General features: G+C 39.8%; 1 protein-coding gene across 2 annotated transcripts in view; it reads left to right on the forward strand.

The window, feature by feature from the left end:
* The window catches only part of tprn (taperin), a 29,225-nt gene extending 10,180 nt beyond the window's left edge, over positions 1 to 19,045 (forward strand). The window contains exons 2-5 of one of the 2 annotated variants that reach the window (XR_012179922.1): positions 12,745 to 12,946; positions 14,702 to 14,826; positions 16,212 to 16,344; positions 16,461 to 19,045. Coding sequence is in view for 1 of the 2 variants with exons in the window: in XM_073478706.1 (XP_073334807.1) it covers positions 12,745 to 12,946; positions 14,702 to 14,826; positions 16,212 to 16,274 (390 nt within the window). In the remaining variant the exon portion in view is untranslated. Of the gene's footprint in view, positions 1 to 12,744; positions 12,947 to 14,701; positions 14,827 to 16,211 lie in introns of both variants that reach the window. The other variant, XM_073478706.1, reaches the window with a different exon arrangement.
* The last annotated feature ends 388 nt before the right edge of the window (positions 19,046 to 19,433 follow it).

The following is a 19,433-nucleotide window of genomic DNA, read 5'->3' on the forward strand; positions in this document are numbered from 1 at the left end:
AGTTGTTTTCCTATTTACGTGATCAAAAGCTGTCCGTCTTACTGCCATGTCTGTCTCTCACTCTCTCTCTGACTGCCTATCTCCACCTCTGCTCTCCCGTTTCCCTCTGTCACATATCCATGGCGCCTGTCGCCGGGGCAACATGGGACGTGGCCATGCTATCCTGTCATTAGGATTTCAGGATAAGGACACACACTCTCTCTGTCTCTCTCACACACACACATTGTTACCTCAGCATGGATGTTGTAGGTTTAGTAATTGGTGGATATGCAGTTGCTCCGAGGAGCATTTTGACCCGACAAAGTCCCTCATAAAACTGAAAAATCATCTAATAAAGATGTATAAATGGGTTTCCTGGTGAGCGCGTTCTGTAATCAGCAGGCCTAAAGTCAGTGTTTCTGTGGGTGGAGACCCAAACAGTGCAGCGCTCTGATGTTTGAGGCAACTGGTGTGTTTTCATAAGGCCCAGTGCGAAGCCAAGCTCAGTTATTTCAGTGCAGGGCAGAAAAAGTCTTCTTCTGTTCTGTCACTTGTGTTTGCATTTTAACCTTGACATGGATCATCTCTAACTTCTACCATCTTACTGTCTAGGATGTTTTTATTAGAACCTGTTTACATTACTGATGTTTGAGACAGCAGTGCCTAATCTGAATGTTAATGCTAGCATGGCAGCATGCTCACTCACAACGACAATGCCAACATGCTGATAATTATCAGGTAATCTTTATTATCTTAGTTTTTTCCGATTAGCATGCTAACATTTGCCCCTTAAATATGGTTGTTAAAGAATTGTGACCGTGATACATGGCTATTTTACAGATGTAAAAGAGTGCTCTCTGTTGGATCACACTCTAAATTACTTCAAACAGTAGGTGTTATGAGGGGAGATGGTGCAGGACTCCATCCCCCTTGTTAACCTGCCATTCATCTCCATCACCCAAAGGTCATTAGCAGGCTGTCTCACATCCTCAAACCAAAACCAGTATGTCTCATATCCGAGACCAGGTCGATTATTAAATGTGGCCAATACGAGTCAATGCAAAGGGTATCTTTTGAGCAAACATACCTACTGAAATCCAATCTAAACGCACAGAAACTAAAATATTTCATATAGCACTGAATTAGTTATGATGTTATTATGATGTTGGACATTTGCTTAACAAATGAACAGATTGCCTACTGATACCAAACTCATATTTCAGCCGGCAGCTTGCTTTTGCTTTGTGCTAAGCTAGGCTAAACACACCATGGACGACTTTCTGTACTGAATGAACAGAAATGAAACCTACATTGTTCTTCTTATCTTACACCTGATACATCCCCAAATGTGTGTATTTCCCAAAATTTCAGAGCATGACTTCAATTTAGAAGGGTTTTATTTAGGTTTGTCAATCAGGAAGTTTACTGTCTCACTATCCACAGCAGTGTTTATATTAGGCTATAGTAAGAGGTATGTTTAAAGGAGCGAAAAGATAACCATTACAACTACAACTACAGTTGCATGATATATCAGGTTGTACAGTTTATTCCTCACTTATCATTACTGTTCTACTCCTGCAAAATATGCTGTTAATGTGACATCATTCATTTTTTAAGCAATAATGGCAAACTTTACCTGGTTCCAGCTTCTTAAATGTAAAGGATTTTGCTGCTTTTTCCTTTTACATTTATGATAGTAAATGAAGAGTCTTTGGGTTTTGGACTGTTGGCTGGACAAGGGAAGCAATTTAAAGATGTCACTTTGGGCTTTGGGAAATTGTGATGAGCATTTTTCACAATTTTAAAATGATTAATTATTAAAATAATTGGCAGATCAATTGTTAACTTATTGTTAGTTGCAGCCTTTGTGTACTCCACGCTATTTGGTGACATCTTCTATGTGTGGTGCCTTGGAACTGTGTCGCTCATTGATTAGTCTCTGTCCCAGAGATCACTGAAACAATATCCTTATCACTGCTCAGCATCCAATGGACTGTACAGCCATTCACTGGCAGTTGAACAAAGGATCAATACAAGACACACCCATGCTTTTCTTCTAATGTTCTAATGCTTTTGAAACTGGAGACGCTGCCATTCATGATCAGTTTTGAGTTCTGTGATTAAGAAGTGTCACATGAATACCAGGGACATCCCAGGGACCCCTTGAAGGATTTATAAGGGTCCACCAAAACAATACTCATGATTTCACTTCCTAAAGCATAAGGAAAAGAAGAAGAAAAAAAAATGGAAAAAACGTTTTATTAACAATTAGGTTGTTATCCAGCATAGATTGTCCTCAGAGAATATCATCGATCCTGATCCGGTGTGTGGAATCCTGCCCTGTCCTTTGTCCTGATCGTGGCTTTTCAGACACTCCCAACCATCTACATTTGTTTAGGCCAGAAGTGTCCTTTTATATATTAAATGCCCTTAATACCCTCACAATGACAGTGTGTGTCATTGTGGGACTGCTGATACACTAGGTTTCGATCTCCACCCTGCTGGTATCACTTTACATTTACAGCCCATGCAGTTATATCAGTCTGTGCCAGCTCTTTCTTATCTGCAAAATGTTCTTATATAGGACGAAATACATCTGAAACGTCTCCAGTTTTTGGAAGCAGATCTCTTCATGCACTTGATTATACAAATAGTTTGAAGAAATGTGTCCCCACTCCCATCAACTCCTTATCAGTCAGATAATCCAACCCTGATAGCACAGAGAGACTTGAACACACACACACACTCGTACTCACACACGGCTACAAAGGGCATACTATTACAGCAGTGACTCACACAGTCTTGAGACACGGCAGTGTAAACACAGATTTTCACATTTTGCACTGGAGCTGCAAGCACCAACCACCTACATGCGTGAATGAGTCTCCACAGTTATATCAGTGATGTGATACTTTGACCATCCAAGGCTGCAGCACTTGAAGCACTTCAACATAAACTGATTTATCCTCATACGTGATGTGAAATCTGACAACACCCACACAAGAGAACCATGACGTGAATCAACTGCAGGGATAACAGCCACGGGGGTGTTCAGTAGGTGTACTGTGGTTTCAGCTCGGTTGTGCACTGACCTTTTACTGAATCATTTTGGGTCACTGGCAGCCTGAAGCTCTGATATATTGGACTGCAACTAACGATTATTTTCATTATCAATGATTTTTTTCATGATTAATCGATTCATTGTTTAGTCTGTTATGTGTCAAAAAACTGTGGAAATCAACAGGGTTATTTGTCTAGTTGTTCCAGCGCTACATTGCAGGATTCAACCCGTGCATCCGACAAATTATTTTGTTTGCGGACTGGTCGTAACCAAACTCATTGACAGTAATTTGCTGCTAAGGTGTGTCGCTGGCTGCTCTTGGCATGCAGCACATTACTTGTAATTACTGTAAAAATGTGCTTACAGGTGTGATCACTATGCTGCAACGTCATTCATTCTTCTTCTGGATAGTAGGAGAGGAATTTTTAGTGGTGCATGCTTACAGTCTTGATAGTTGTGCAATTCTTGTCTGCACAGATGAGTAAATCACGGTAGATAGTTTCAGTTATATTTGTCCAGATTTTTTAGATTCACGACAAAGTGCAGAATTTCCATTCAACAAATCCTGCTAACTTTTCAAAATCCTATTTTGCTTTATTTCCTCTTGGGTTTGTCTCTCAGGTTGCATACCAACCTAGAATAAAGTGTACATTTCTGCAAAACCCCTAAACCCCCCTTCTTTATGTTACAACTTTTCGTTTCTTTAGATTCAATTTTCAGTTGTATCTCTTGGCAGTGCTGTGCTTATGCTCTGGTCACTCTTACATGTGTTGAAACACAGGCTGGAACGGCGGTCACTGGCTTGCCAGCCTTGTCGCCTTGCACCCCCCGATATGAAGTTAGGTCATGAACTTTTGATGTGTACATGATATGACATGTATTGTAATAATGTCAATATAGTATGTAGCCTTTGACACATACAAATGTGAATGTGTGTGTGGTTTGCAGAAAAGTTAACTTCCAAACTTTTATCCCAGCAGCTGTGCTGTGCATACAGGCTGCCCTACTGTATTGGTGAAGGTTGCTGAGGCTGTATGACCTGAAATTAATTCCTGCAGATATAACTCAGGGCTGAAAACGGGTTTATTCGTATATTTTATTTTTAGTATATATTGTCCTAAAAGGTGTTAGAATGAAACACTATGTGAAGTATGTGCTCTATGTAGTAAAGATGCAACTATAACATCCATCATAAATGATCTGGTATCTTTTTTACAAAGAAGAAGTCCCTGTAAAGATTGTTGCTAAGAAAACTTTAGAAATCCCCATCATCTCTATTGTGCTGGGGGGGCGACATAAATCTCAGAGATCAGAAAACATTTTTTGATTGTTTGTTTTTGATGGCTCAGAGTAATTTTATTCATGAAGATATGGCATTAATGTGTGTTTGTTAGTAAGGTGTCGCCTGAGGCCTGTTGTACCAGCTGTGTGTAAATTAAAGTTACAAACATTGCCGAGTTGTAATGTAAATTATTACTAAGTTGTGTGATTTATGCAAGTTTAAAGCTAAATAGTTACACATACCCCTGGGGTAGGTTTAATCATAAATATTTTTGTAGTTTTGTATGATTAAATGTCCTTATTCTCGTCCTAAATGTTTTGTATGATTAAATGTCCTTATTCTCATAATGTCACAACTATTAGCACAGCGGTGCTGTTTTATATCTCCTTCGCTGTCGTCAGTCTCATGCATGGTAACACCAGCATTCCATAACCACAGCAAACAACTTATTAAACCACAACATGGTGTTGTTAGGAGGCATCTCTGATGGCGCTGCCCCAGAAGTTTCCCCCTGCTTGCAGTGTTTATGCTAAGTTAAGGTTAAACACATCATTGGTAACTGAAAATGTCATATTACTCTTTTAAGCTTATTTCACTGGTGCAGCTGGGAGAGGTTGTTCGGCAGAAGGGTTTCTTTTCATGTCTGAATGTAGGACATGATAAAAAATGGATTAAAGGAAGAACAGACTTTTGAAATACCTTCTCTGTCTGATCAGTACTGATACACCCACCACTTTGTTTCCCTAAATGACGTCTTCTAGTTCACACTAGTTATCCTGATCCACCGGCACAGTGGAGAGGTACACCACATACTTTGTTTGAGTACATGTAGGCTTTATTATCCCTCTCTTTAAGAGCTAATGCAGCTGCAGCTCAGCTCCTCAGCCGGTTCATTGTGGTGCTGTTCTAATATTATCTACCCGGCTGGAGATTAGCTCTAATCTGGCACCTGGTCAGTCTCCTACAGCCAGGTGAGTCCTTTCAGAGGACTTAAACATTCAATAGGTGCGGTGTTTTGGTGGAAATTTTTATAAAATGAAGCTAATTCAGAGGCACTTTTCTACACTTTGAGCAGGTGTACAGCCACACAGCCACAGTCCACACCACGCCCTGTGTCACCTCTCCCCACTGAGGTAAATATAGAAACAGATTTTTTAAGTGATGCACACCCAGTCAAACAGACATCATGTAGCCACAAACGCTCACATGCTGTTACACCCTCAGTTGTTCAGAGCTGTGCTATTGTGTCGCAGCTCCACCGTAACTCAGCAGCTTTTCAAGTTCAACCCAATCAGCACTGCCAGGGTACTCGCCCCACGTGCATGTGTGTGTGCGTGTGTGTGTGTCTCCATTCAGTAGGAACCACTTTTCACCAAATGAGGACATGCCATGCTGGGTGGCCTGGAAAAATTTCCTGGCACAGCTCCCATCTCGCCTATTGGCCGGAGCACATTCATGAAGACATAATCTCATCTGCTGACTCCCTTCTTCCTCTCTCCCTTACTTCTGCTTTTGTCTGTCTTCCCCACGTCCCTCTGCGCCTCGCCCACAACATACATACAACAAAAACACAGAGCTGATGAAACTCTGCTCAAAGGAACTTGTAGACTACGTCTCTGCAGAAATATTGTTTATTCCGCTCGCTGTCTGATATCTAAGTCTGCTTGTGTCGAAGCTGCTGCTGCTGCAGCTCCCGACTTGCAGACAGCCGCAGTCCTAACAAGTTGTTTTCATTTTGTATTCAGCTTCAAAACCCCTGTAAGCAAGCAAAAAAACTACAACAGAGCTGAAACGATGTTACTAGATTCCTCAACAGTTGGATGGTGTAGCAAGAATTTGTTTGTCTCTTTTCTCTCTTTTTCTCGGGAAGCAGTTATTTTTTCCCGTCCACATTGCTCCATGTTTTGAAATCTAGAATGAAATGTTTTTTATGTTGTTACTGAGTTCAATAGCTAACTCTATAATAATAATATATACATGATAATGAACTATGACTCTTTTGCTCTCATCTTAAGACCTAGAGGCTACAGAAAAGTACCTTACATGCAGGGGGAATATTTATCAGGATTTCTTAGATTTTATAAATTACCTCCTTCCAAAACTCGTATCTTTTTGCAGACACAAGATTTTCTTTATTTATGCGACCACATGCACAAATCATACATAATTATATTTAGATGATGAGTGATGTGTTTCATATGAAGACATATTTAAATCACAACAAAATCTGTAACCAGTTCTATTGTAAGACTAGCATCATTAGATGACCCATTTTGATATATTTATTTATACATTTATATATATCAGCCGGCGATATTATAAGCCGATAGACAAGAGATGTGAGAACTAAAGCAAAGAGCGACAGTTTTTTTTTAGCATGTTATTTTAAGAGCTACATACAGGCAACATGTGATAGTTTCAAGAAACACAGTGGCAAAGGCAAGCTGCAACTTTATTTCTCCATTCAGTGCTGCATTAAATTCCCCATTAACATTATAGCACAGCTGTTGCAGTAATGTCAAAACTTGAGCTGTGGCGGTCTGTGGTTGGAGCAGACGGTTTTGGTTTATAGGCGCTGCAGTGTGGAGGAGCATCACCGACATCGTCGAGTTTTCTCTCGATGGCTCTTTTTTCGTGCATGGCTTCTTTAAAAAACATGCCTGGAGAGCTTTGATTTGACATCTTTTAACTTTTAATTAAATTTCATGCAGGGAATTTGTCAAGTGCCAACGTGACCCTGCACTCATTTGAACTTTAAACTTTAATTACAAGTGACATGAAGTCTCTCTATTAGTCTATTTTTTCCAGTTAATATCAATCATGTAGTAACATTAACAATTTTAAAATTTTATCGGTCAGGCTTTTAATAGTTTTTATAATAAAAGCAACCTAATAATAACCTGCTAAAACAGTGAAGTGTCTAAAGTGTTTTTCTAAAGGTGAAGGATTTTCCTGTGCTTCATGTTAGAGACAAGAAAATTATCATTTTGTTTTTAACGCGAGCTGAAACAAAACATCAGCTTACACACATATGCTCACACATACTGCGGTACATAGTCAGTCTTTGATATATATATATATAAAACAAAAACAAAGTAATTAGTCAGTTGTTGGTGGCCCGTCAGTGCCGCAGCTTCCTGTCTGAGCGTCCTGTGGTGAAAACAAGGACAGCAGGGCTGAGTCCGGGCCCCTGTCGGCCTGTCCCACAGCCTGAGGACAGAAGACGAATCACTTCTGCCTCCATGATGCAGGCTTTTATCATCGAGATGAAAAAAGACCCACATAAAAAAACTCATGAGCAGCAGCAGGCTGCGAGATAACAGTTCAGTTACCCCAATTTTTCTTTCTTCCTTTCTGTCCCTCTAAGTTGGTTTAATGCTGCAGCTGAAATGTAAAGTCAGAGAGAGGACGCCGACAAAGGCGTTGCAGAGTCCCATCTAACTCGAGTCTCATGTGAGAAGAGTGGCTGTAGACCAGACAAAAAGAAAAGTGAAAGACAGTGAAAGAGGAAGCGAGCCCAGCAGCTAGCCTGATTTATTGATGGAGTCGATTTTGGCAGCCAGAGACTTCCTCTAAGACAGGATGCCAGTTTAGCAAGGATACGCTTTTTGTGGTGTAAGATTTAACACAGGAACTAAGAAAGGAGGTTCTGGGACTAAAAATAGGCAATGCCTGCGACTGAGGGCCCTTTAGAGATGGTGGCATAGTGTCAGAGCTTGCGTCTATACACAGGATTTGATATGTTTGGTGGTTTTCTGCTGCTATAGTGGCTGACAACTAATGTAGAAACCAGTCTGGCACCTTTGCTTTGTTAAAAAGTAAAACAGTGACTCGTTGGAAGCTATGTGATAATTGAGGATGAAGTATAAAAGGAAAGTCACTTAAGTAGTCATAAGATCACAAATAAATACATGTTGAAGGTTTTCAGATACAAAGTTAAGGTTAGGTATTTTAGGACCCCTCAGGTGGGGTCAGGGTTGGGAATGACATATTTTCGGGATGATGTGAGTTAAAGGGTCCGGTATATCTTTATATCTTAAAGGTATAATTGCAAAGGAAATGATAATTATTTCTCGGTTGCACAATCAACCCCCTTGGAACAACAGACTAAGAGACAGAGAAAAGGTAAACATAAATGGAGTTGACTGCATGATTGCAAATGAAAATTGCCCCAACTTGTTTTGATCTGTAGTCCTCAACCTCAAGACTCTCCCTTTATATAGACTCTATACTGTTATCTTTAATCTGTAGACCTATGTATGTGGAACACCTAGACCCTCATTCAACCGTAATATGTCAGCCTTTGATTGTAAATCTATAGACCATTGTTCCTAATTTCGTGACCCACATTCCTAATTTATAGACCTTAGTTCTGAATTTATCTATAGGTCTTTGTTCTCAATCTGTAGATCCTTAGTCAGTCGTCTGTGGACCCTTATCCGTAATGTCAAGTCCTGATCCTGAACAATAGGACCCTAGTCCTGAATCTAGAGGCCCTCATCCTTGATTTATAGACCGTCATCCTTTATTTATAGGTCCTCGTCCTTAATATTGTCTGTAACCTACAGACAATTGTTTTAAATCTGTAGACTTTCCAACCTCTGAAGACTTGTTTAATGTGTAGTCCTGAACATCAAGTCTCTCGTTTTTTATTGTATACCGTTATCTTTCATCTATAGACCCTTAGGCAGAATCTACAGGACCTTTACAATTTTTCAACCCTTGTCCTCAATCTGTGGGCCATCTTCCTCTATGGACTCTTGCATTATATCTATAGACCCTCATCCAAAATTCATAGAATATCGTCTTGAATCCATAGACTTTCCTCTTGAATCTATAGACTCTCATCTTCTTGTCCTGACTCTGTAGACCTGGTTTAGACCTTATCTCTGGTCTTGAGTTTATAGTTTTATCTATAGACTTTTGACTCTTTTGCCTCCTCTGTTCTTTACTTGTCGACCCTTGTTCAATGTTGACTTTCAGTAGGAATCTATGGATCCATTATTTCTAGACTTTTGCCCTCACCTGGAACCTGTAGACACTTATTTTTAATCTTTGAAGCCTCAATCTTGAAAATCTCAGCCTCAATCCATAAATTGTCATTTTGAATCGTGTGATCCTCGTCTATGATCTGTATCATCGTCTTTGATCAGTTGACTCCTGACTTGAATCCATAAACCACTGTCGGTTAAATCCGTAGCTTTAATCTATAGGCCCTTGTCCTAAATCTGCAGGCACTTGTTTTATATCTTTAGTGCTTGTTCTAAATCTATAAACCATTGTCCTCAGCCTCTAAGCTGTCATATGAGAGCCTGTTTAGATGCTTCAAAAGTTAAATGTGTTCAAAATGCTACCATAAATCTCTTTCCTGTTTTGATTAAATGGAAATACATTGTACCGAGCAAAATGATCATGTATATATGTGTCCTTAATGAATAAGATGTAAAGTGTGCAAATTTATTTTATTAAGTAATACGTACTTACATCTTTTTGACTCGCGTCATCACAGATCTCACCATAGATACAGATATAGACCAGAAGAAGAAGTCATAAAGGATGTTGAACACGTACGTAATTTTAAAATTGAGGTTAAGGCGTTAGCCGTGACTGGTGTTGAGTTGGAGGTGCTGTTGCTGGCTCGTGGCCTTGTGATGGAGATTAGGACAGATTTAGCTCACGGCCTGCAGAGTAGATGGAGCCAGGTACTGTACGTTAAGAGCAGTCAGCTGACAGACAAACCTACTGTTATATTTATATGTGTCGGCTGTCATCTCCATGGCAACTCCGGAAAATAAAACCCTTCTGAAACGCTTACATGTGGCAAGAATACATGACTGGTAACTTATTATAAACCATTTGTGGTCTTTCTGTCATTCTAAAACTGTTTCCCTCAAGTTTGTGAGTGTAGACTGCACTACACAATTAAATAGATGAAATAAAGGCATACTGATGGAAAAATAAGGGGTTTTTTTCATAAGCTGCCTGAGAAAAGTTAACAAAATATGAAAAGTAGCAAAATAAAACAAATGAAATCGAACTGAAGTTTCTCAGAGAACCTGTCACATCCTTGTTCCAAAGGGGACAAGACTTCTCCTGTGAGAATAAATGCCAGCCAGCGAGCTCGCTGACAGCTAAAACCACTAAAGTCTCTGGTCGCAGAGTTGCCATTCATGTTGGATTACATGGTGCAGCAAAGTGCAAGCCCCAGGTCTCACCCCACGGATCCATGTTTGCAGACCATTGAGGCGTTGCCAAACAGACATGTCTTACAGGGAGCACTCTGAGACAATCAATCACAGGCCCCCGAGCTCCTGCAAGGCTGTCACCTGTCCCACTTCGAGGACACACAAAGTCCAGTACATGAAGCCACAGACGAGCCCAAACAAACTGCAGCTGGCTCTCCAAGGATCCCAATTAAAAGCTCTGCTGAATAAGTTATGAGGTAGTTGGTTCGTTCAGAGCTAAACGGGCATTACTGCAGTGTAATCGAAGAGCTGAGATATGGAAATCAGCAATATAGATTATACAGAGCAATAAGGAATAAGGAAGTAATAACCTGTTAATGTTTACTGTGCTCATAAAATGCAGCCGTCTTGAAGGAGAACGATATCTTGGGATCTGTGCTTTGAAATGAGAGGATATCTGATACTTTGAAATCTCAGCTAATAATAGTAAAGTTTGGCCTCTCTACCAGACAATTCAGCGAGCAAACAGTTAACAGCGGGTGGTTTGTTTTCCTGGTAAACACATCTGGCGTGTAAACAAAGAGTTTGTCTGCAGAAGCCATACAAGGGGCTGCTTAGGGCCCCTCAGTTACAAGGGCCCTTCAAAACAAATAGATGATGTGAACTCACACTTTTGTTTTAATACATTTTACTGAAATGTAGAATGATATATAATTTAAACATTTAAAGATGGATTCTCTGTTTTTATTACAGACCCGTCAAATACCAAAACATGTAGATGAGAGGGCATTTTGGGATTTAACGAAAGAACTCATTTGGGTTGACCGTGATATTAAAAAAATCTCAAATCTTAACCAGCTTTTTCTGGAGTTTCAACTGCATTTTACTGCCATCATCAGGGGATGGAGCTTGCTCAGTTGTCATCATGTGACTTAGGTAGGGAACTTCAGTCATAGTTCAGGGTTGGGTAGTAACGGATGTAATGTAATGTAAAAAATTTGAAATTGGATTAGCTACATTGTCAGTGATCACTGGATTTACACTGTTACATTGTAAAATATGGCAATTTTAAAATGATCAAACTTTTTTTTGATAACCAACACTATTCAGTCTGACATATGGGGTTTCTCAGAAAACTGCCCCAGTTCGTGGCAGACCTGGTGGGAGAAAAAAGAACGGTGTTGAGTCAAAGCAAAAGGCTCGTGCAGCATCGACCCTCCGAAATAGCCTTCCATTCCTGCCAATATCACCATCCCTTCGGCTTCAAAAATGTGCAACACAAGGAGGCCTATGTCCAGTGCAAATTTTTGCAGCCAAAAATAAAGTTGCTGCCATCTGTTGAGACCTCAACTTCAAATCTGAGGAGACACACAATAGACACAGCATCTCACACTTTAAGAATACACACAGTTAACCTGTTTGTGCCAACACAGTTTTTTGTAAGGGTAATTTGATTTGACCAACTTTAAATGCTTACTATGCAAAATGCATTGTATTTGCATTGAAAGTGTTTTTCTACATATGTAAAGAGGAAAAAAAAATGTTTGTTGAAGTAAATTATTTGTGGTTTTGTCCATTTTTAATACAAGGTTTATTACAAGGTGTAATGTTATAATTATTTTTAAGTCATCCAAAAGTGTTCAGATTAAATAATACTTTCTTTTGTAATACAATCTAAGTCATCTGACCCAACCCTCATTGTGGCCCTTCAAAATGCTAGTAAATGGACCTTGAGTTAAGATTTTTTTATCAAATCAAGAATTTGGAATTTAATGTTGGAGCCACTACAACAACTTTGGGAATCTGAGGGAATTATTTTTGAGTTCACTGTTGCTGTGGACACTGTGGTTGGATGATGCATGGAGCCCCAGAAATGCTTGAACCAACCCGGTCTAAACTGACCAAAGTGGAAAATGAGTCCTTTTAGTGAAAATAATAGTTCCTATCAGGAAACGACCATACCTTCTGTTCTGCTTCTCTTTATTTTCTGGCCAGCTAGATTTGAAAGAACATCAAATAATCTCTCCAAATCATGGACACCTGCCTCTGTTTTCCAAACGCAAACATTTTATATAGTGCCAGTGAAGTGAAAATAAAATATGGAGGCAGGGGAAATCAGCAGTCAGTCAGACTCTTTTGTAAATAAACAATATTGCCAAATCAAAGCAGTACAGTAACATGTCAAAGACAATAGATAATTGCTTGTTCTAATGTTTCTGTCTCTGTGTCTTTTGCAGCTCAAGATCTCTTTCAACGAGTCGAGTCTCGCGAGTACGTACGAGTATCCGTCGGAGAGCAGCGCGTGGGACAGCGGGGAGGAGGACGAGGAGGAGAAACAAGATGAGAAGGTGGCGGATGACCAGCCAAGCATGGTGGGACGCATCCACATTCCCCGACCCAGTTTCACCAGCTCGCCCACCCACACGACCAACAGCAACGGTGAGACAACATGAAATATGACGGAGGGGAGGAAAGTGTATCATTTCATGTTGATGTGGCAAACTTGCTGTTTGATGTCCAGTTTAAACCCACGAGCAGCATTAAAATCTCTGTCACATTGGTCTCGACATAAACAGCTATTGACCACACTGCTATGAAACTAACTGGAGATATTCATGACCTCTAAAGGATGATCCCTAGTGATGATTTTGGTGGCCCTCTGAAGCAACTGTTAGCTCAAAAATTCTACCTGTCCAACATGAGGTATACAACAACAAATCTTTAAATTATCCATTGTATTCTTAATGTCATTGTATATATTCATGGTCCCCAGAGGATAAATCATCTAATGTGGTGACCCTCTAAACTTTGCTCTGAAGCAACCTTTACGTCAAAATGTCTTCTTGTCCAACCCTCTGGTCCACAAGTTCTCTTGAAATAAAATGGCCAGTGCATCTAAATTGACACTATAGATGTTCATGTTCCCCAGAGGATGAATTATCCAATGTTGTGGCAAGGGAAAAAAATTCCACTTGTATTACAGGAAAAATCAGAATTTTGGCAGGATTATAAATAACTGTACTGAGCACACTCATGCTCCTCAGAGGATGAACCTATTCCATTTTGGACACCTCAAGCTTACCTCTTTGGATGGAAATAAATACAAATCATGCAATTAAATGTGTTTATGTAGCATTTATGTAAAATTAGAGTTAGTAGAAGGCTTGTCTGGGACACATGAGATCAAGAAAAACAAAATTATTATTAATAAGGAAGTAAAACCAGAAGCTTTAGCAACAGAAAAACATTAAAAGGAGGACAGCTTTTGAAGTGCTGGGAATAAATGAACAAGAAGCAAAATGCTAATAGAGAGCAGGATCAACAGCACTTATTTAATGTCACAAAAGTGCACTTTATGGAGAGCAAAACAGCATCCTGTGGGGTACTTGTATTTGCACAAGAGGCACAAGGGTCTTATGTAGGATATTGTGTATACAAGACATGAATTGAAACAAGTATTGAACTGTATCGGAGGTATTTTAGACTTTATTTCACCCAATTCTTGTTTTGAGGGATGAAGTGAAGATCAGCTTTTCACTCTGCAGTTCAGCACTTCTCATAATGGCCCATTTACGACCAAATAAAAAGATTAGCGAGGCAGTGAAAGAGGAGAGGAGGACTATCTGATTGTATTATTTCTAATCAGTTTACATAAAGCAGCCCATCCCTTATTACACCTGCCTCATAAAGCTGTTCACATCCAGCTTAAGCTGAGACTGCGTCACGGAGGCCTTCGAGTTGATGTTGTTGTCATTTTTGTGGCATTTTAAATGTCTTAATGTGTTCACCAACCCGTTGCGTCAAGACTCTGTGTTCAGCCAGAAAATGCACATAAAAATGCTGTTTTCCACTCTGAGGCTGATATTACCTCTCTCATGTGCTCAGTGCAAATGTAACGGACTGACAACATTAAGTATGATGACAATGACCCCTACTGGACAAATTGTGAACTACATTTAAAACAATGTAGTTCACAATTCACACAAAACTAAATCATTAATAGGTGTGAATGCAACTGAAAAATGACTAAATGATGTCTCATTGACAAATATCTTCTTGTTATCCAAAAAGGGACAGGTAAAAACATATTAGTGTACTGGATATAAAAACATGATTACTTAAGGTTTAACAGTGGCAACAACATATGGAAGAAAAACATTTTGGTAACACGTGATGTCTTTTTATCATCTGCAGACCTTTCCAGCTACGTTCCCAAGCATTCGGTGGACTTCAGCGCCTGGCAGGAGCACAAACATGATGACAGTGTTTACCAGGAGGACACCACTTCTCAACAGACACAGATGACAGAGGAAGTAATGGTGAGACAGAGCGCCATTCGTCAAACATTCAGCTTTTACACACTTTCTGTTTGAGAGTCAGGAGTTGTCTCCTCTCATGAAGGTCCCAGTTTAGATTTCCAGTTAACTTTTTGGAGTTTGCATCATCTCCCAGTCGTATCTGTGGGACTCTTAAATAAATTTGGAGCCGAAGGCCAACCAGTAGTCCCAAAACTCAATTCATATCACAATGAAATACATCTGAGAAGCAAAAATCAGTAACTGTTTGGTGTTTTTGTTTGTTTTTTGTTTGATGAACAACCTGTTATTAAAGGGATTGCAGATTAATTGAGAGACAGCAGGTTCCCATCTTGTGCTGTGTTTTTTGGTGGTGGAGCAACCCCGTTTTCCTTATATTATGGATGGAACTGGGGTACCTAAACTTTTCCCTTGGAGTACCAAAGCTGAAATTTAGTGGTGGACGACAGTCTAAAAGCAACCACCTATTGTATTGTTAAGATGCCAAATGGTAGTAGGATGCCAAGTTCCCTTAATTGACTGACTTCCTGTGCAAAGTGTCACTTCGATGCTTGCATGATTATGCATGATTCCATGCATGATCATGAAAAGTAATAAATGATTAGGGATCCTACATATTTAAAGAGCATATTTACCTTAAAAAACAGCACAAACTGCAGTCTATATTAATTTTTTTATGTATATCATTTATAAAAGTACTTTTTTTGCTTGAAATGTATGGTGGGCCAATTTTGGTCCATGGGCCAAGCTTGTGGCAGCCCCGTATTTTGGAAGCTGCCTTTAAGTGTGCAGCTCTATCTTGTTTCTATCCTGTCAACAACTTGTATGTAGAAAATAAGATTCAGCTAAAAATGCATTGTGCGTGTGCTTGTGGTCTAAAAAATGTGTTAAACGCATTCCCTGTTCAGAAATCATTTTTAAAAGCCAATTCTCCTAAACATGTATTGTTTACACCCATGTTTACTTGCTAACAGTTGTCCTACTCTCTGCCTTTGCTGGCACATTGTTGCAATTCAACCTGTAGATCAGAGCAACAGAGTAAAACCATTGGCAGGAACAGACCCACTCATTAAAGCATTGCATTCATAATGCCTAGTGATCAAAAACTCCACAGGGTTGCTTTAACAAGTCAGAACAAATACTGACAAGACAGAAAAAAACAGTGTAGTTTGGGTGGAATCAGTTGTAAAGTGCTTGAAGTATACAATAAGTTTAGCACATAGCCTAATAATACATGTCACTGGCAGAACACTGAACTCACAAGTGTACAGGTGAAGGATTATATTGCCAAAACAAACCAAAATCAAGGCAAAACAGAACAATAAGAAAAGGTCTGCTTTATGACATTAGCTTTGAAGATGCTGAGCACATTTGTCCTCTCTCCACAGCTCACCCCGGCAGACAGCTCCTCCCTGTCTGATTACAGCAGCGAACCCGCTCTTTACTTCTGATCACTCGGACCAATCAGCTGTACAGTAGCATCTCACCTGTGGGACCAGACTGCAGCCAGAGCCCAGCCAGGTCTGTCACACCTGGGCCTGAACTGCCTCCAGCTCTACACTCCAGCCGCCTCTAAGCACATCTTCTTGATCGGACAGGAAACAATGTTTTGTTTTGGGTTTTATTTTATTTTTCAGGGGGGTGATGATTTCCTGCCACGGTACCACCGCATGCCACGTTACCAACTGCATATCAGAGCAGAGCAGCTTTTTGTCAGGCGGCCAGTATTCCATTCCCAACTTCTTTCTGACCTGAAATCCAAGAGCAGCTGGACTGTGTTTCCCCTCCTGGACAGTTGACCTGTCAGCCTCCTTCCTTCCTCGTCACTCACCAACAAAATAGAATCAAATCCACTGTCGAGATCTAGAGAGGTGCCCGTCTTCTTCTCCAGACTCTGGAAGAAGTTCACCGGCTTTCACGTCCCTCCTGCATTTCTCTGCTTCATCATTCACTTCAAGTTTTTGGGAGATGCCGACAAGCGAAGGAGAAAAGAACTCCTTCAAAGAACAGGAAGCCACCAGTGCCCATGTGTAGGTGACGGAGTTCAGTGTTAGCATGAAAACATGTCAATAGGACGTGGAGGACGCGTCCACTCGTGTAGATCGCTGGCAGACTCAAACACAAAAACAAAACATGGTGAAAGGGTGCCACAATTGTAGTTTTTTGTCCTTTTGTTTTTGTACATGCATGTTTTGATTTCTGCCAACAGCTTGGTTGGTTCTCTTTTACTGTAAAGCTTCTGTATGCCTTTTAGTTTTTCTCTTTCTGGCAAACTATGCTGTATCGAAGCTGCTGGACGTTTGGTAGAAGAGTCTTTTAACGGCAAGCAAACTTCAACAAAAAAAAAAAAAACTCCCTTCTTTGTGACAAGGGAGGGTTAAATTATGCACCCCAGGGACGATGTTCTGTCAATCAGCAGCAACTCTGATTTCTGATTGAACGCTTGATAAAAGTGACCTTGGCCAACAATGTCTGTATGTCCGTGTTGCTGGTGACAAACAAAAATCATCATACTGTAGAATGTTTCTGTATTTCCTCTATCAAGGTTATCTGTGTCACATTTATCAGAAGCTGTTAGACCTCCTGACAATTCTTTCTGGCTTTCTCGTGTATTTATTCCTGCTTAAAGTTGAAGTTTGCATGTCTGAGACCTGCTCATGTACAAAAGACATTTTTGTAAAGACAAATTTGCTGGTGTGGAAGGAACCGGCATGGTTTCTCTGTTTTGTTTTCCAGTCGGACCTCATGTACTTTGACATTCCACAGAGAAAGAAGCCGGTCCATCGGAGTTATGAAGGCAACAATGATTATGATCACTCATAATATGGCATGTTTGTGAGAGCGAATGCAAAGATTGTGTGTGTGTTTGAAGGTATATGTAATGTTTTTTTTTTTTAATTAAGATTGTTTTATATAAGAATGCACCAAGTTTCCAGATGATTTTTTTAAAACTCATAATGCCAACCAATTAAAGTGTTGCTGTAACGGCCTCACATTCCTTCTTTACACGCCCAGGATCGACCCTTCGGCCAGTATTGTTGTACAGTTTCCACCATATTTTCATATTTTCAAGTACGAACATGTATTTCTTACTCCTGTCATTTTTTTTTTCTTATTTCTCCGATCAGATGAGAAGTGGTTATTTGGATTTCGCTGTGAGGAGATGAGATGTTCTATCTTTGTCTGATCTGTTTTGTCTGCGGTCTTGGATGTTAAATGTGTTTTGCACTGTCATGCTATTAGCTTTGTTTTGCACCTCATGAGAAGGAGCAGAGTAGGCAACAGAGGAAATGTGCACTTAAAAGAACAAGAAGTCTAGTTGGAGAGTTTTGTTTCCAAACAGTAGCCTTTATGGACACCTGCTTTTATACAACCATTGATTGTATGTCACATACAGTAGAGGAAGAAGAATTTTGAGCCCTTGTTTGGCGTACTAACATTTTTTAGACTGCAGGTATTGACTTTTTTATGATCAAAATGAATGAATAATGTTTTGGAATAGAACTCTTCAACTGCAAACGATGAATGCACTGCCGATGAATGCCATGTCCACTTTTTTTTTTTTTTACCATTTGCCACAGCCTTGCATCAAAAAAGTCTTATGATTGTCGGCCTTGATGCTGTGACCACTAACTGTAGCCCAAGTGTAATTTTTTCGCACAGGTCCAGGGCTTCATCTTTGTACTGAAGTTACCCTCAAAACACCCGTCAAATCCTTCAGATCACTTGTTGTTATCGGCCAGTTGACCTAATGTGTTGTGCAGAAGCTTTAAAGGCCCATACCACGGATTTTACATTCTTTAGCCCATTTAGTACAAATCATGTACACTTTGCATTATTGTTGACCATTCTGTAAACTGTGGTTTAGAAGTTTGAATGTATTTTTTAACCATTCCAGATTATCACTGGTTTCCACTCACTTTCATATGGCATGAAAATCTAATTGAAGACTCTTAAATATTTAGTTTGAAACTTGCTTGACCTGTATAAAACAAAGTGAACAGCCTTTTTACATTAATTACATTTTTGTAAATGTGCCAGTTTAGCCATTCTGGCTAATTTTCAACTGCAGACACCGGGCAGGTGTAACATCAGGTCCCATAGTCGTTGCATCATTATGTCATAGGGCTTGGTATCATTTGAAATAACTGTTTCTATACCAATATGATACTTTTGTAATACCTTTCTCCGTAAAAAACCCAGACCCAGAATTTTCCCACTTTCAAACTGGTAATTTCTTTCTTTTTATCAGACATTGTATGGTCACAAAATAAGTTAAAAAAAAAAAGATGATGAATCTGAAGTGTACTTGGTGCTACAGACGCATTTCAATCTGTGCCAAAAAGTACTGAAGTTCAGTATCCATCCCTATAATGGGCAGTGCATACCTTTCAACTTAAAAAATATTATACAGTTATCATCTCCTCATCCCCATGCCAATGGAAAGACGCGTGATGTTTTGTAGTCCACAAAACATTTCTGGAGCTGGGGCCTCGGACAAGCTGCATGGAGTCATTTTATATTAATATACTTGTTGTTTTAATACATTTTAAATCCCCATCTACTTCAGTTGTTTAGGAGAATGCTGCAACCCTGTTTTGCTGTGAAGC

The sequence above is a fragment of the Pagrus major genome, chromosome 12 (genome assembly GCF_040436345.1).
Source record: "Pagrus major chromosome 12, Pma_NU_1.0".
Classification (NCBI taxonomy): Eukaryota; Metazoa; Chordata; class Actinopteri; order Spariformes; family Sparidae; genus Pagrus; species Pagrus major.